Source organism: Berghia stephanieae, chromosome 2, assembly GCF_034508935.2.
Source record: "Berghia stephanieae isolate SIO BIC M18660-M18661 chromosome 2, UCSD_Bste_1.3, whole genome shotgun sequence".
NCBI classification, from domain to species: domain Eukaryota; kingdom Metazoa; phylum Mollusca; class Gastropoda; order Nudibranchia; family Aeolidiidae; genus Berghia; species Berghia stephanieae.
Window position 1 is genome coordinate 21054679 of NC_088361.1, and position 18734 is coordinate 21073412.

Genomic DNA, 18734 nt, shown 5'->3' on the forward strand with positions numbered 1-18734 from the left:
GCAAATTTAGAGGATATTGCCTTACATATAAGGCCGCGGTTACACACACACACACACACACACACACACACACACATATATATGTATATATATATATATATATATATATATATATATATATATATATATATATACATATATATATTATATATATATATATATATATATATATATATATATATATATGTGTGTGTGTGTGTGTGTGTGGTAGGGGATTTCCACACCCACATTAATTATATCTAATTCTTCGCAGAAAGAATGAAAAAAATAACAATTGGAAACTGTTCAAAGTTTTAACTACCTTTGATTTCTATTTCCTGTTTGAACACAGGGAGCAGCCACTTTTACGATTGTTGAATTCTGACAGTTTTACAAATGTTTACAAGTCCATTGAAGGTAAGTGCAACACTCATGGTTTTCAAATATTGCAAAATGTTATTAAATTTGCTTCAAGCTAGAAATTCTTAATCATTCATCGGATAGGTAACATTTTCCCCAAAACCTGTTCTCGGTGCCTTAAGTAAGAGGCTGTGCCTATTTTAGATTCATAAAGGTCAGGGAAATTCCACACCCTCCGGGTTTCAAATTTCTCGTGTCTCTTTTCGTGAAAATATTTAAGTCAATATCCTCTGTCAATGGTTTTATTTTACTAATAGAGGCCCCAGCTATCATGTCAAGTAAATAGTATTTATCCGTATCCATAATTTTTTTTTGTTGTTTTTTTTTTTTTGTATTGGGGCAATTCCAACCAAGCAGGTGTGGAATTGCACCAACATAATTTACTATTGTTTTTCTTAGGAAAGCACATTATTCAAAAGACTTGGAAGTGTGTAGCCTATTAATACTGTTTGAATAATAAGCCGTATTGTGGGCCTATATGATGCTACTCATGTATGCCCCTACTTTAGAGCTGGATCTAGAAGGGATTTCTGTTCATGTTTTTCTCTTTTTTCTGTAGAGATTGGCTAATCATGGTGATAAATTACAAGAAAAGACGGTGTCGTCTGATCATGCAGATGTCAATTTCGTTAATCTGGAGGGATGGGCTAAAATGTGGCGCCAATCTGGAGGGATGGGCTAGAATGTGGCGCCAATCTGGAGGGATGGGCTAAAATGTGGCGCCAATCTGGAGGGATGGGCTAAAATGTGGCGCCAAATTATACAACCTAAACTGGGAGACAGTCCATGACCATGTCAAGAAACGATACAACAGAATGGGAGAAGATGCTTATTGCTTAACTCAAAACCCGGGATCGATCTTCGTCCCTTTGATTGTGAAGCGAGTGCTCTACTAACTGAGGTTGATTGGGGGGGGGGGGAATCAGCATCTTAAAAATCAATTTAGATTCCCCCCCCCCCCCCCGTTCGCCTCCCCCATTTTTTACTACTTATCTTTGACCACAGTACTTGGTTGTGCAACAACTTTCAATTTTTAATTACCATTTCATCTCATTATCTCTCTCTCTCTCTCTCTCTCTCTCTCTCTCTCTCTCTCTCTCTCTCTCTCCCTTTCACACACACACACACACACACTCACGCACACACACTCACACACACACACACACACACACACACACAGCACACAACATTTATACCATTCTCTTTTCCAGTCTTTCCCACCCTCCCCCTTCACCCTCCTCACCCCTCCCGCCATCCTCCCCCCATTTTGCCTTCATAATATGATTTTATTACATAAATAAAAATGTTTAAGGTTTATTTTTTTCTTGTCGTTATCTATGTGTTTTATCTGTCGCATGAGAAAGGCCAAAGGCGAAGATTTGTTTATTATTTTCACTTTAAGATCCATATATTTACTCCCTTAAGCTACCAGTCAGAATTTTCCAAAAAAAATAGTTTAATGATGAAGACCTCGTTCCACTCTGACCTTCTTGACCCAGAACGTGCTCCTAAACGCAAAAACACAGTTGGACAGGAGTAGTGAAATCAAATTGGAAATTCCAGTACACACGAGACTGTGAATTTTTAAAATCAAATATGCCTCTATTAAAATTCCAACATGTGCTTCTGGCCGGCGTGTACATATATGCAGGTCTGACATCCGGACCCACTTATGGGCCTAGTTTAACATCGTTGAAACGGACTATGTTTTGCGTCCTTTTTTGAGATTTTAATTACAGCAATGAGCCCATAATGAATTGGGCTGTAAGACCTGCAAATAAGTTCAAAAATATCTAATTAATAATAATATTATCAAATTGAGTATTTTAAAATTCAAATCCGGTATTTATGGAATGAATAGAAGTTTGTTAAAAGTGTGGCTGGCTGAGAAAAACCCGAAAAGATGCACAAATTTCATAAATCGAGGTATGTATGCAGTGGTGTAGACCACATCTTTCTGATGATTTACCACTGTAAATTTTCTTTCTTTATCTATTAGAACCCAAGTTATGATTTTTTTTCTGAATAAAATTTGTTTCCTTGGGAAACACTTTACATATCTTCGATTTTGACTCGTATCTCAAATCGAAGCTTGTCGCATCTTCTCGGGTTTTCTCAGTCAGCCTCACAAATGTGTCAAAATGATAACATAATGTCCCCTTATACTGCGACAATGAGCTGACCTTATTTTACTCTATAAGAAAAAATTCGAATTAGAGGTAGATACCGTCTTGAAAACCATCAGAAATGTTGAATGATTCACCTTAACAACGCCTGTCTCACATCTCTCGTGTGTCTCTATTGCTTGATCCATCGCGTTTTGTTGATAAAGTGGAAACCAGTATCGTCCACATCATCTGTTTTCGTTTATTATTCGCTTTTATATAGCGCAATATCCACTAAACATGCTCAAAGCGCTTTACAAAGGGTCCAAGATCAACAAGTAACATGTAGAACGAGACATGACGCCTGTGAAGCGATATTACAATTTTTAGACGGCCATATACTCATTTTACACCTGTGTACGTTGAGAAAATGTGACTAAAGAGCCTTTTCCAAAGACTCAACAATGCGCCGAGCGAGGCTCGAACCCATGACCTTCAGATCCAAAAGCGAGTGTCATACCACTAGACTACATAGCCGCACAAATTCAAGCGTCCATATTCTATTTCCTATTGTTATTTATTAATGTGTTGTTTTGGTGTGCCAGATGTCATTCTTTGTTTTCCATAACAAACCTCAAAGCAATAGTTGGTTTTACACGTCAAAATGTCTGAAACGAACTGTATTCTGTTTATATTGCTATCAAGTACGTGTAAAATAATTATATTATATTATATTATATTATATTATATTATATTATATTATATTATATTATATTATATTATATTATATTATATTATATTATATTATATTATATTATATTATATTTATTATATTATATTATATTATATTATATTATAAATTATTATTATATTATTTACATTCCGACATGGAACTCACAAAGAAAATTGTCCCAACTTTCTGGAGTCTCTGTGGTGTAATGGTAGCACGTCTGACCGGTAATCAGAAGGTCTGAGGTTCGATCCCCAGTCGAAGACGACTGATTTTTTGGGATCGTTTGATTTCTTGTATTTATCTGTCTAGGTTTGTCTGGCACTTTTCGTACACACTTGTTCAGTTCTTTAATTCACAAAGACCACGGATGAGTTTTACAAAAAAGACAGATAAATATTTTTAATGAAACAAACGTTGTTTTGGCAAAAATGAAGCTCCTGGTATATCCCAGGATCATGTTAATATACCAAATATAAACAGATGAGGTGAAAATATGCACTTTTATCATTCGCTGACCTTTTAACAAAGATTAATCGCCCTTTTTCAGACGATTTGGACTGAAGATAAAAACAGAGAATGTCTATGCCGTCGATATGAGATTTTAGTAATGTTTTTATGTTTTCATTGCTTTTTATGGTGCCGAAGAAGGGATTTGAGCCCGAAACGGTCCGTGTTTTGTATTTTTGTTCTCTTTTGAAGCTGTTATATTCATTTTTGTTTATTACTTTTTACAGTCCACAGCTTCTAACAGTCCAGTGCGACCGGCAATGAAGATTGTTTGACGTGTGAAGTTTTAATTTAGGAGTCACCTTCTTGTGACAGCCCCATCCATTCACGAAATACTCTTTTGTATTTAGAGCTCATGTTATAGTAGACAATGATGTTGATGCTACTATTCAATGTTTCCATAAAGAACGTCATTGAATGCATCACTAGGGCAAAATTATGATATTTTCCGAATGTCCTGATATCGGGGTTGATTGTATACATTAACAGAAAGGATAGATCTGAAATATAACAAAACAAAAATATAACTGATATAGATATAATCATAGTGATCAATTTCTTTTCCTTTTGCATCTTAGAACTTGACATTGTATTCTGGTTAGATGTTTCGGATTTCGTTTTCTTGTCATTATTCTCTAGTGACTTTGATTTTACCGTGTCTCCTTGCTCATTTCCGGTCGCCATCGTGCTCCGCCATGTTTTTGAAAGCTGGACACGTGACGCTGTGATGAGGGTACAAATCAAAACTATAGTTACTGATCCTAAATTGAAAGCGAGAGAATTAATGTACCACATGACGTCAACAACGTATAGCCAGTCTGGCATCAAAACGAGGACAAGACGTGACCTATTAACGACAGGATCGTGTGAGTATTTCAACTGTTGCATCACGTACGCTGGGGAAAAACTAATGGCAAAGCACACGAATATGGACACGATGATGCCTATTGAGCGATTAGGGGAAAGAATAGTTTTGACTTTGAACGGAAACATCACACACATGCATCTTTCAAAAGCCACGTAAGCCGTTATCGTTCTTGTGATCTGAGCGAACATCAAATGGGGCCATCCACCTGTTACAAAGACAAAGGCGAACGGCTGCCAGGGAAGGTTGCTAGGATTTACTATTACAAGGGTATAAAAACAGCTGACATAAAGCATTGTGATGACCACACACAAATCGGATACGGCTAGACCAAGCAGGTTGACTGTGCCACATTCTTTGTAGGCGCCTTGTTTGATAAATACTATGATGTTGATGATGTTAGAGGCGATTCCAAAGATACTGACTAACCCACCGAGAATAGAAAAGAAAAGAAGTTGAAGCACGGCGGCTGTTCCGGCACTGAGAATGACATCTTCAGAGAGTGTCTCGTTTGTCTGTACTTTGACAGGGTTGTCCTCGAACCACGGCAGATTCTCGGTCGAGTGAATAAAAGATCTATTCATGTTTATATACTTCTATTTCATTTTTACAAAAATTACGTCAAAAATATGGAAGGCTAGTTGATCGGATGAGCTTACAAGCCAGTAGGAGTGAACTCAATGAGGAATTTTTAAATTGCTATCTATTTTTTTAACGACTAAGAGAAATGATAAGTATTCTCATTTCTTTTCAATATTTCCTAGTTAGTCTATAAGGGAAGTATGCCCTTCTATAAATAATTCAGAATATATAGGACGGAAATATTGCTCATGACATATAGAATCCTTTAAATAAACAACTTAAACATATTTAGCTGCAAATAAAGACCCTGTTTATTTGACATAATCTAAATTTTATTCCAAATTGTAGGTTAAAGAATATGATTTATACCGATATTCTTGCCAGCTTAGACTAAAACATAAAATTCAATTTCAAAGATTGATAAAATAAATAGCATAATACAGCATTGTAAAAAATCATATAATTTTGTTGTTTTACTTACTTCATAAGAATAATTGTAATTTAAAATAACGTTGATATAAACTACTAATATATTGATTTATTTTAGATAATTCGATACTTTGGAAATACATAAGTAGGAGTTGCAGAAAACATCAATATCCAAGACTATAATTTGGCTCTATCGAAATTGTTATTATGATAACCAAACAATCCAATGTTACTGATTATTGGTATTGTTATCTTGTTATTCTAATAAAGAACTGAACAAGTGTGTATGAAAGGTACCAAATAAAGCAAAAAAGAACAATACAAGAATAAAAACTGGTGGATTAATTTTTTTAAGATGGTTTTTTCTTGTATTTTTCTTTCTTGCTTTCTATGGCACCCTTCAGACAACATTGTTCAGTTCTTTATCTTACACCGGTGCCTGCTCCTTAATTTCTTATTGTGTTATTATTCAATTTTATTTAAAACGATTTCAAACTTTGTGAAAGGATCGAACTTCGATGATGGTAATTGAAATGTAAGTGATCTTGTTAAATAATTCTTTGTCGTTGAGGTCAATAGAGAGGGATTGATCGATCCACAATGTAATTCGATGACAAAATACATTTATTACGAGCCGTCGTCTAGATCTGGCGTTTTATTTCTATGAACCATATACAGCATATGCTGGATTCTAATCCGCCGAATTCTAGCGCGTTTTGCAATAGGGAATGAGATTAGCGGAAGAGTAGCATCCCTTGATTGGACGTCACCGGGGGGAGAAGTTATTTGTAAACAAACCAACTACAAGCCAAGCGCTCCAAATTCAAAATTTGTTATTCATATGTCTGTACAAAAATGCATATCATAATCAACGTTATGCATTTTTGTACAGAAATATGAATAATAAATTTTGTATTTGAGCCCTTGATTTGTAGTTGGTTTGTTTACAAATAACTTCTCCACCGGTGACTTCCAATCAAGGGACGCTGCTCTTCCGCTAATCTCATTCCCTAAACGGCACACTGATGCTGGGTGACCCAATTGTATCTATTTAATAATACGGCACCCTGGGATTTTAACACACCTGGCCAGTTGACAGCGTCGTCGTTGTCGCTGTTAGAAAAAAAATGTATTATAGCCTTACAGGCGCCATGTCACGTCCTACATACTAAATATTGCTGTTGGCAATGGATTGTAAAGTGCCTTGAGCATGTTTTGTGAATGTAACGCACCTGTCGGGAGAGGACAGTCTTGTCCCATTGTGTACTGAGAAACTAATTGTGGATTGCTACAAAATGAGTGTGACAAAACTGTCCGAGCTCCGGGCTCTTATTGTTTGTGATTAGAGACAAATAAATCCTCTACTACAATAGGACAAAACTGTCCGAGCTCCGGGCTCTTATTGTTTGTGATTAGAGACAAATAAATCCTCTACTGCAATAGGACAAAACTGTCCGAGCTCCGGGCTCTTATTGTTTGTGATTAGAGACAAATAAATCCTCTACTACAATAGGACAAAACTGTCTAGTTCAAGTGTTTTATCGTTTGTGATTATATTTTTTAAAAACTGTCTAAAAATAAATTTTCCAACCTAGAGCATTTATATAGCGCAATATTCACTAAACGTGCTCAATGCGCTTTACAATGGATTCCTAGTCAACAGCAATACTTAACATGTAGAACGAGACATGACCCCGGTTAGGCGATATTACAATTTTGCGGACAGAGACAAAGAAGTGCCCGAGTGGTTGAGACATTCATTGCACAGTGAACCGGGATGTTCCGGGTTCGAGCCCCGATTCAGGAAGTTTTAGCTTTTTTTTCCTTGGGCAAGTTTATAACCTCCAATTGCTCAATGTGAACAATTTGGGTAATCCCTGTTGCCATCAGACATCCTGTTTGATGAAGTATCTATATTCCTTCATGGAATGCCCTGACGACTCTATCTAATGGTACCGTTGCAAAAGGGCGCAAGTTTTGTTGTTGTAATACCTGATTCGGATAAGTAAGTTGTTGTAACATAGGTTTATAACAATCAAGGAGTTTAAAATAAAATTTCGGCTCATTTCATTTATCCTCAATTTCCGTCATCTGTTATAGATGAAATAAAATTGACGTCACTCAGCTCGTTTGATGTTGCTTTTAGACAGCCATTATAATGATAGTTTCTCACTAGAATATGTCAATCAGGCTATAAACATTTAAGGATGCAAATAGTTTTGTGTGTTGGAACGTTATATCCAGCTTGTGGTTGTTGTGAGTATCTTAGCAAGACTTATAGCAGCAATACTTCGACATAACACCATTACGAAGCGAGGGGTCGTATAATTTGGTCAAACAAACAGTCTCTCCTCCGGTGGGCAAATTTCCTACACTTTGTGTTTTGATATATGATAGCTGCTCCCCAACAAGATACAGAAGGTTCTTAAGGCTTTCCGTAATTATTCTAGAGCCACCGTAACAATTTCTTGGGCAACGTCAGAGATCACTATAGTAGTAGTAGTAGTAGTAGTAGTAGTAGTAGTAGTAGTAGTAGTAGTAGTAGTAGTAGTAGTAGTAGTAGTAGTAGTAGTAGTAGTAGTAGTAGTGAGCTTAGCAGTCCGAATGACGCTTGCTGAGAATTGTGTGATTCAGTTACGGTCGATAAGTATGGTTGCTCGCTCCATCCATGTTGTTAATTGTTTCCATTGGTCACGGTCCTGGGTCAGAGTTTTGAGGCTGTCAAGATCTTGTTGTGACTTTAGTACGGAGGGCACTGCAGTATTTCTTAGTTCTCCAGGAATTAATTCGGCCTCTCAGAATCCAGAAATTTCTGATATGTAGAGAGGTCCTGGTTCAGGATAGATACTATTGATGTTGGTGGTCTCCCTATATATTTGTTGCCATGAAGGAAATATTCTGTCATTGCAGTTTGGGCTGGGATGTTATCTTCTCGGCGTAAGATGTGACCATATAGCCTCCATCGCTGTTCTTTTAATATTGTACTCAGGCGTTGGACCCTGGTTTTTTCATAGAGATCAGTATTTGTAATTGTCTCTGGCCAATAAAATCCGATTACGCGACGTAATTGTTTCCGGTGGTATGAATCGAGTCATTCTAAGTTCTTTTTTGTGAGGCCCCAGGTTCCACAATTATATGTCAATATCGGAATAATCATGACCTCGTAAATCTCTATTCGTTTATTCTCACTTATTATGTTATTTCTATTCCATAAATTTTGGAGTTGGTTGAATGCATTGGTGGCTAGTTGCTTTCGTTTTCTGATGTCTTCATTTTCGCTGGTCAAATTGCCTAGTTTACGACACTTTTCCATTCATTGAAACTTATAGAATTTGGACTTAAATGGCCCTAACCTTGGCAAAAACTTGGCAAAGTCCCAGATTTGAGAGGTTTTACCAAGATGAGAGTCATTTTAAATCGTTCTATATTTGTAGGGTGAGTTTCTGGCCTGAATTTCAAATACGTGCCTTTCCAGAGTACGGCATTTAACTGGGTAAACTTCGTTTGATAAGTTGAGGATATTAAAACATTCAAAGCAATAGACAAATTTTTAACTCTACAAATGAATGCAAATGTTGAGTACTCATTGTTGTTTTGTCAATAGTTGCTCAACAAATGACTGAAGCTGTTCTATATTGAGCAATATTCCTTAGATGCGTTCAAAGACGTTTACAATGAGTCCCGAGCCAACTGCCAGTGGCGTGGCATGATTACAGTATAAGGTGTTACAAGAAAAAGAAGACAATGACTTAAAACATTCTATATTTGTAAATACAAAAGAAGGAAGAAAAAATTAAAGAAAAGACTTACTGGAAGACGTAAGATGCGGTATTTACCATTTCTCAGTTTTATTCTATTTTAAAATGCTGTAATCCATTTTTAAAAGATGGATGCGGTACCAGGCACCAAATCAACCAATATAGCCACGCCCCTTGTCAACTGCATGCCAGAACATATAGGACGACAGATGATTCATAGAAAGCGATATCATAAATTTTTCGACAGAAACGTTTAGCGCAATGTCCACTATACGTCCTCGAAGCGTTTCACAAAGGGTCCCAAACCAACTTAACATGTAGGACAAGACATGTCGCCTAATAGGCGATTTCTTTTATTCATTAAATTTTTCCCGACAGAGACAACGCTGAGGACCAGGAACGCATTCTATACCTGAGCATGATGAGAGAATGTGAGTAAAGAGCCTTTCGCAACGACTCAAATTTTTGCCGTTCGCAGCGGGACTCGAACCCTGGGAACTTCCAACCCGAAGGCGAGTGTCATACCATAAGACTACATAACCGCACACTGTCACTGACCAGGAACTTATTCTACACTTGTTGAAAGCGCTACCCATCTAGCTTTAGTTGAACCTTCAACCTGCTGGTCAGAATATGAGTGTTTTACCACTAGACACCTAGCGGAAGGGAACATGACCACGCCCCCTGAGACAGTGCTATACTAGACACTGCACAGTTAACCACGGTATGCGTTTAAATAAAATAATCACTAGTTTGACACGCCTGATCACCCGTACCATGACGAAAAACTAGAAACTATGTGAAAACTTTAACGTTTATAGTCTGGTTGAATGAATCTAGTGGGGACAAATGACACATCTAGCGGATTTAACAACGAGCAGAGTAATTTCAACATTCTTCATTCCAGTGTTTAAAGCAACCACTTATATTATTTTTGTCATGTAGCGGGTTTGAGAGTGTATCACAAATGAGTCGTTTTGATTGGTCAATAATCTACTGGTTTAATTGGCCGAGGTTGTGTGGGTTTAATATAGAAAATGAGTGGAGCAGGCACTTATGTTGATAATTACAAGAAATGAAGTGAGTTGGAAAGTGCAGAAAACAACAGAGAATAAAATCTTTGCGGTGGCGATGGGGGCTAGAACCCGCGACGCTACTGGTACGACAACTCTGCCTGGCCGATAGCTCATACGGTAGAGTCACGATCTACCCGCCCAGGCGGAGTTGTCGTACCAGTAAGCTCACTGGTTCTCTCATGTCACTTTCCTACTCATTCCTTTTCTTGTGGTTTTTAATAGCAACCAGTGGTGGGAATCCTAGGGTGATATTGTCCTTGTATTGTATGTTTATGTCGATAGAACCCTGGGGTTTCCAACTCGTGGTTGGAATCACCTCAACTTCATCGCTTGCTTCTCACGCAAAAGACCGGGTTCAGTCGATATTTATTCTAACCCCCCCCCCCCCCCCCCCCGGGACCAAACAGCAGTGATTGGGTAACTGGAACTGCTAAACCTGCCGACAGTACTTTGTATAGACAAGGGTTAATGTTTGATGGCTTTCGTCACTTTGATTCTAGAAATCGTATTGACACACCAAACTCCAGCCTTTGACCATTCTTCAAATAGGGTGGGCATTTTTGCTATGATGTCATTCGTGTTCTATATTAATACATGTAACAACATCTTCACGAATGAGGTAGAGAAGTGATCTTCTTCCCTCCGCCTTATGCAAAGTCTTTGATGAGAGAATAAAAGTTTGAAACGACTTTTATATGAGAAAATAGATGGGATCCCATTGGGGCTGGTACTAACGACTGTTGCCCATGGCCAAATCAAAGCTCCGGGTTCTGTTGTTTTCAGTTAGCGGTGTACCAACAAATGGAAGACAGCTTTCTTCAATCGTCGACGAATCGTTGACATGGAAACATAAAACTGGGCTGCTGTTTTTCTCACCGTAGGAAAATTCATCAATGTGGTACTGGGTCGCCCAAGCTAAAGAAAAAGGATATGATTTGTCCGTCTGCGTTTCTGTAACGGTTTGAGATTTACGGAAGGGATGTTAAGCCTTCGACAACCCCTAACCTGGAGGATCAGGTGACTCAAAAAAGAAGGAGTCACACACCTTTGGGCGAATTATTGATATTTTATAACATCTTTAAGGCGCTGGGCTATTCTTGCATCCTCTCAGTTGACGGATCCCGGACACCACACGGGGCATGTTTGATCGCTTGTAGTGAATTTATTTTAACACGAGCACTCGTAAATGTTCCTATACATGAGATGTCTGAGGCAATTGTACTGCACTGCATTGGCGCACAGGAGATCCAGCAATGTACATGTCGATTATCTATTTTTGCTAATCTTTGGTAAGCCACGCCATGACTTAAAGACGAAATTATCAAAGGTTTCATCTTTCCTTATATTATTAATGTGTTGTCATGATGTCTGATGAGCGCCAAGATTTAGCCTATTTACCAATAAGCATAATCCATAAAGAAGTGGAAAATTCAATTTAAATGATGAATCGTGGAGAGTATAACATTTGCTAACAAAACAAAAAGCTTGCGGATAATTCTGTCAAATGTGGATGTGCCCTTGTCGGTTAATTTGGCAACTTGAAGATTTTTAATGCATCCAAATAAACCCATCATTTAAAGATGTTTTCAAAATATTTTTTAACTAAATTGTGACGCTCAAGTAGATGATAGAGTAAATAATTTTTGTAGGGAATGTGATTAGCGGAAGAGTAGCGTCCCTTGATTGGACATCACCGGCGGAAAAGTTATTAGAGAGAGAACGTCATTATGGTTTTGCGCATGCGTCTCTCGTCCTCGCTTCTGGTTAAAGCGGCATGAGACACTTCACCGAAAGCGAGGACGAGAGAGACGCATGCGCAAAACCATTTTGACGTTCTCTCTGTAAGGTGACGTCCAATCAAGGGACGCTACTCTTCCGCTAATCTCATTCCCTATACGTCTGTAGACATAAACATTTGAAACACATTTTTAAACTGAGTTATCTCCCTTAAAGTAAAACGAAGATTCAACATCTTGAGGCTAATGTATTCAAACTTTTACTTCCATTCAATATTTGATAGATAGTCTAGGCTTAAAATAAAACGCTTATTTATTTTATAATTAGATTATCTATTTATCAATTATTCCTGTATTTATCTGAGGCAAGAAACAAAGGAAAGAACTATTTTTGCCAGAATAAGAAGAAGGCGAGCAAGGTTCTTTGGCCATGAGGGGGATAGGGAATGAGATTAGCGGAAGAGTAGCGTCCCTTGATTGGACGTCACCGGTGGAGAAGTTATTTGTAAACAAACCAACTACAAGCCAAGCGCTCCAAATACAAAATTTATTATTCATATTTCAGTACAAAAATGCATGACATTGATTATGATATGCATTTTTGTACAGAAATAGGAATAATATTTTTTTTATTTGGAGCGCTATTTTATTTTTTATTATTCATTATTTAAATAGAGACAACGGTGAGAGAGAGTACGTGGGAAGGAAAGTATTTGACTTACAATTAGCGGGAAAGAGGAAAAAGGGACGCCCAAAGACTAGATGGTTGGATAAGGTAATGGACGATATGAAAGAACTGGGCCTGGAGGAAGCTGATGCAAGACATTCTTTGAAAAAGGAATATTAATACTAACATATGAATCAAATCAAGGGCAATAGCTCAAACAAATTGAATGAAATTTGCCAAAAACTATGTCCGTGAATTTTCAACTAAAAATAAACTTTTCTTTTCCTTTTCAAAAATGTTTAATATTATCAAAGGTATAGAAGTAATTTAATGTTAAATGTAGCTGTCCTTGAACTTGAGTGACCTAAGGATGACCTTCAAGTGGTCAAATTGAAATTCCAATCAGCCACTTTTTCTTCAAGGATATCGATCTTACTAACTTTGAAGAAAAAAACTTACACACGAGTTTGAAACAAGTTGAGTTTTTGCACTGTTCAGTAAATCTATCATAATAGGCGATAACTCAATCAATTCTGTGTATTTTTTTTATTTTTGCATTTAACTTGATTTGTTTGCTACTGATTTCCAAAACTGTAAACTGTATTATTTTATTAGTAGCCGATAAAGTGTGATTTGCAAGTTATTTTATAAAGAGGAATACTTTTATTCATCCAAATATCAAATCAAGGACAATAACTCGTACAAATCGAAGGGAATCTTTTTTAAAAAGTGTACTTGTAATGTGTTTAATATATAATCAAGTTTATATGTTTTTAAAGATGTTATAAGATATCAATAATTTGCATGTAATTATGATTAAATGTTTAATATAGCTGACCTTGAACTTGATTGACCTCTGGATAACCTTAAAGAACTCGAATTGAAACTCCAATCGGCCAAAATTGTTCCTAAAATATCAATCTTACCAAATTTGAAGAAAAATAAACTTCCACACGGAAGGTGAAACAACTCGAGTCTTCGCACGATGCAGGGAGCCTACTATAATGGGCGATAACTCAATCAAATATTGTTTGATTTGGTGGTAACTTTGTACGCTTGCTATTGACATCCAAAAGAGTATAAAATACTATATACTAAGGAATAAAATAAACTTCGGTTCGCATGCTATTTTAAAAAGAGGAATGTTTGTATTCATATAAAAAAAAAAACAAATCAAGGGCAATAACTCGTACAAATCGAAGAGAATACTAACAAAAGTCTACATGTGACTTGTTTAACATGTAATAAAGTTTTTATGTTATTAAAAATGTTATAAAATATCGATAGTTTACGAGTAACTAATTGTTAAATATAGTTGACTTCATTTGAACTTCAGTGACCTCTAGTTGACCTTCAAGTGGTCGAATTGTAATTCCCATCGGCCAAATGTTTTTCAAATATATCAATCTTAGCAATTGTGAAGAAAAATAAACTTTACACGAATGTGAAACAACTCGAGGATTTTTCACTAGGGGGTCACTCTACTAAAAGGGATGTGAATTTGCCGATAAGTTTGTGGTGCCACATATAATTTTGTGTACATTCAGTAGAAAATTGAGAAAGCATTCAAGTGCTGTAATATCAAATAACAATATATATATATATATATATATATATATATATATATATATATATATGAGTGTTGGTGGGTACTTGTTGGTACGAAAGTGCTCGATAATGGTGGTTAGAGCTAATATATAATGCAAATTTTCACTCACATTTTTTTGGCCGAGACGACTCGTTTCTGTGTTTTTTACACTTCTTCAGTCGGCGTAATCCATTGTAATGTCCGTAGAAAAGTTCCTACTCCAAACTAAAGTTGTTTCGTTTTGTAGTGGTGATTATTGTTGATGTGTATTGTGATGTGCTCTCATGTTTATATTATGAGTGTGTGTGTGTGTGTGTGTGTGTGTGTGTGTATGCGTGTAGGTGTGTTGTGTGTTGTGTGTACATGTGTGTGTGATATTGTAGCGGAACGTGGTTGCGGCGGGGGGGGGGGGGGGGGGGGGGGATAGGCGCGGGGGGGGGGGAGGGAAGAGGGGGAGGAGGGGTATAATGGGGTCGGGAGGGGGGGAAAGGGGGGGGACGGGGGGGAAGCGGGGGGGGGGAAGCGGGGGGGGGGGGGGGGGAGGAAGGGGGGGGGGGGTTATTTGGCCTTTTGCGTTTTGAGCTTGAATTTGTTAGAGTGTCTGCACATTGTCATCAGTTCAGATCTTTTGTTTAAGGTGCTATTGTTTCTGTAGTTGTGTAGTAAAAAATTTTACTACATGAGATGATAATGGTAACGCCTGACTTACCGTGGAGTGGAGTACACATCGATCACGCGGTGAATTTTATGGGTAAGAGCTTGTAAGTAATGGCCGATGCCCATTCAAATGACCGATGCATTCATGCGGCCAATTCGATATCGACGAAAGCAACAACTAGCCTTCTAGACGAGGATTTTGCTCATTTCAGATATCCGTACCCAGTCGTGTCGGACAACTCAACCTGCTTCACTTCTGACGAATTTCAGACATGGTGTAGGGAGGGGGGAATCAAACATCTCACTGCAGCTCCCTATCATCCCGCTACAAACGGTGCCGCAGACGGATTCTGAGAAGTTTTTAAAATACTTTAAGGAAATCGTCTCTTCCGCCATGACAAGCCTTGCAACAACTTCTTATGCACTATCGTCGCACACCTTTAGCGTCTGGTTCGTCACCGAGTGAATTGTTTTAAGGACGTCAAATTCATACTTTGATTGTCACCATTCTCCCATCACCCACCTTAAATTCCAAACCAGTGATGGCAAAAACACTTTATGAAGTTTGACACCCATTTAGTCGCCAGGTGTTGGTAATCGAAAGGACGGAGCAGCGAAATGGATTCCCGCTACTGTCACCAAAGTGTTTGGATCCTGGATCCTGGTAACTCTACTTCAGAAAAGTGAGTGGAGCAGGCACTTATGTTGGGGTAACAATTAGAGATGAAGTGAGTAGGAAAGTGCCAGAAGACAATAGAGAATAAAAAAAATGTCGCGGCGGTGATGGGGGTTTGAACCCGCGACCTTATTGGTAAACTATATTCTCAACACAAACATATAACAGGAGACATTGAGTATGATCCGGTATTTGGGGTGAATTTCTAATTCAAAAATGTGAGTGGAGCAGGCACTTATGTTACCTACCTGGCCGGGGGGATCGTTGTCCGACCAGTAAGGTCGTGGGTTTGAGCCCCCATCACTGCCGCGAAGTTTTTATTCTCTGTTGTCTTCTGGCGCTTTCCTACCCACTTCATCTCTTGTTATTATCAACATATATGCCTGCTCCACTCACGTTTCTGTATTAAAGAGCTTCTCGGGAGGTGTTATGGACTTAACATTATGAGTTGCTCAAAGGAAAGAGTTGCTCCCTTTTGATATTAGCTACATATAGATTAGTTATCATTCGTAAAGTCAACTATTAAGAATTTTATTTATTCCCGATAGTTCATCAGAGTGCCGTGTCCATGAGAAGAATGCACATTTTGTTCCTCTTTCACATATGATATTATGTCCACCTACACAATTATATTATTGCAATATATTTTTATATGTTTTGATGCTGTCTGTAATAAAAAATAAATTCAAAATTCACTAACCGCTTCCACTTTCAGTGACTCCACAATATTATTCTGTTGCCCTTCCAAAACGCGAAAAGAAATGATAATAATCATTATTATTGGTATATATTATCATCATAAAAGAAAAAAAGAACTCACCAAAAATATAGAAATATTCAAGTTAATATTTTAAACAGTACGGCTATGTGCACCAGTGGTATGACAATCGCTTTTGGATCAGAAGGTCCTGAGTTCGAGCCTCGCTCGGCTCATAGTTGAGTCCTTAGAAAAGGCTCTTTACTCACATTCTCTCACCGTATTCAGGTTTAAAATGAGTACCTGGCCGAGAACAGCGTTGTCTCTGTGGAAAATAAAATGCAATATCGCCTAACACGCCTCAAGATACATGTTCCTGTTGGTCAGGGACCCCATGTAAAGCGCTTTGAGCACATACTGTTGATATTGCGCTATATAAAGCTAAAGTTTTTTTTTTTTAAAAACAGGAATCATCAAGTGGCTTTCTACCCATACATGGCTTGTACTTGTTTTGATGACGACCGAATATCCAAACAATTTATCTCATCAATTGAATCTTCAGACAAATTTAAATAAATTCCATCGTGTCAAAAACAGATGACACCAATGTTTTTATTTCGTCCAATCCCTGAAATCAAATTTAAATACGGACAGTTTTGAACAATCAAATTATTTTTTTAAAATTGCAAATCAAATCAAATAAAATAAAATTATATTCATCAAATTTTTTAATATTTGTTTTTGAGTTTTACTTTTGGATAATAAAATTACCATTAACTCACTCAATCCTATAAAGTTTTGCTACTTTTCAAAATTGGAAAAGAATGTATTAAAAGTGAGAATGTACATAGATGGTTTTATTCAACTGCCATTAATATATAAAAACTAAAAACATTAGTTTAAAACTACGCCTATGATTTGTCTTATAAAAATGTAATAGATAGGCATGGGGTAAAAGTAACCCTCGGTATAACACGGATATAGTCGGTGTTAGGGTTGAGTGAGGTAAGCTTTGTGTTAAACGCAGTAAAGCATCGTTCAGTGAGCATGGATGGATGGCAGGAACGTTTTATCATCAATGTAAAATAAAAATAAAGAAAAGTTGCGACGGCAGAGCTCAACCCGGCACCTCCGAGTATTATTGCGACACCTCATCCAACTCCTCTCAATATAGTATTTGTTCCACTGACCGTATCATGTCCGGTAACTCTGACCCCCCCCCCCCCCCCCAAATGAATTCCGAAACAAAGTGATGTGAACTATGAACCAAGAGCTATATCTATAGTTTACAGCACCTAGCTAATTGATCTGGGGTAAAACTGTTTTGAGGTGGGTCACTCACACTCTCACACACAGATATGTTGCTGCTGCTGCTGCTGCTGATTATGATGATGATGATGATGATGATGATGATGATGATGATGATGATGATGAATGATGATGATAATAATAATAATAATAATAATAATAATAATAATAATAATAATAATAATAATAATAATAATAATAATAATAATAATAATAATAATAATAATAATAATAATAATAATAATAATAATAATAATATGGCAGGTGATCAAAATCAATCAAAGGAGAAATGTCTGAATAAAATATTGAGTCTTCTTAACACTAAAATGAAACTGGATCTGGACGCCTTCCATAGACAGAGGGGGGGGGGGGGGGGGGGGGGCCTGATCAAACGTCCTTCAATCTCTGGAGTGCGAATATTATCTGAAGACTTAACGCAACTAACGCCAGATTGCTCCGTACTGCAAAAGACCAAACTTCTGTAGACAAGGTACCCAACCAAGGCAAAATTAAGCTAATTACTAAATGTGGAGGAAGACTTATTCTATACCCCTTTGTTCAGGTGATAAGAATGTATCCCACCACCATCAGATAATAAACAGTATGTTAAAAATGTTACCCGATCCCCCGAACAGTTAACATCACGTCACAATCCTCAAATGCTGTTTTAACAACTCTATCCTATAAGATTTGTACTGTTGTCTACAAACCCTTGAGCACCAACAGTCCTCCTATATTAAAGACCTTCTAAACATAAATGTCCCCAATAGAAACTTGAGGTCAAGCAATGACCAATCAATCCTTGTCAAACCTAAGCCATTGCGTAAAATAGGTGAACGATCTTTTCAATTTTTGGCCCCCCATTTTTGGAACTCTCTCCCATCACACGTGAGATGTTCGGATTCGTTGACAATGGTCAAATCTCGTTTAAAGTTTTATCTTTTTACGTCA

General features: G+C 37.4%; 2 protein-coding genes across 2 annotated transcripts in view; one reads left to right on the top strand and one right to left on the bottom strand.

Annotated features, from left to right (window-relative positions):
• Positions 1-1824: 1824 nt before the first annotated feature.
• Positions 1825-5494, bottom strand: LOC144966741 (uncharacterized). The gene is made up of 2 exons (XM_078903514.1): positions 3403-5494; positions 1825-2170 (listed from the first exon to the last, which is right to left on the bottom strand). Exon 1 carries the CDS (start codon positions 5191-5193, stop codon positions 4036-4038), a length of 1158 nt encoding a protein of 385 aa, XP_078759640.1. The 5' UTR covers positions 5194-5494; the 3' UTR covers positions 1825-2170; positions 3403-4035.
• Positions 5495-15720: 10226 nt separating this feature from the next.
• Positions 15721-18734, top strand: part of LOC144963895 (matrix metalloproteinase-19-like) — a 33404-nt gene continuing 30390 nt past the window's right edge. The window contains exons 1-2 of the mRNA XM_078897843.1: positions 15721-15785; positions 18234-18345. Of these exons, the coding sequence (XP_078753969.1) occupies positions 15721-15785; positions 18234-18345 (177 nt within the window). The remainder of the gene's footprint in view (positions 15786-18233; positions 18346-18734) is intronic.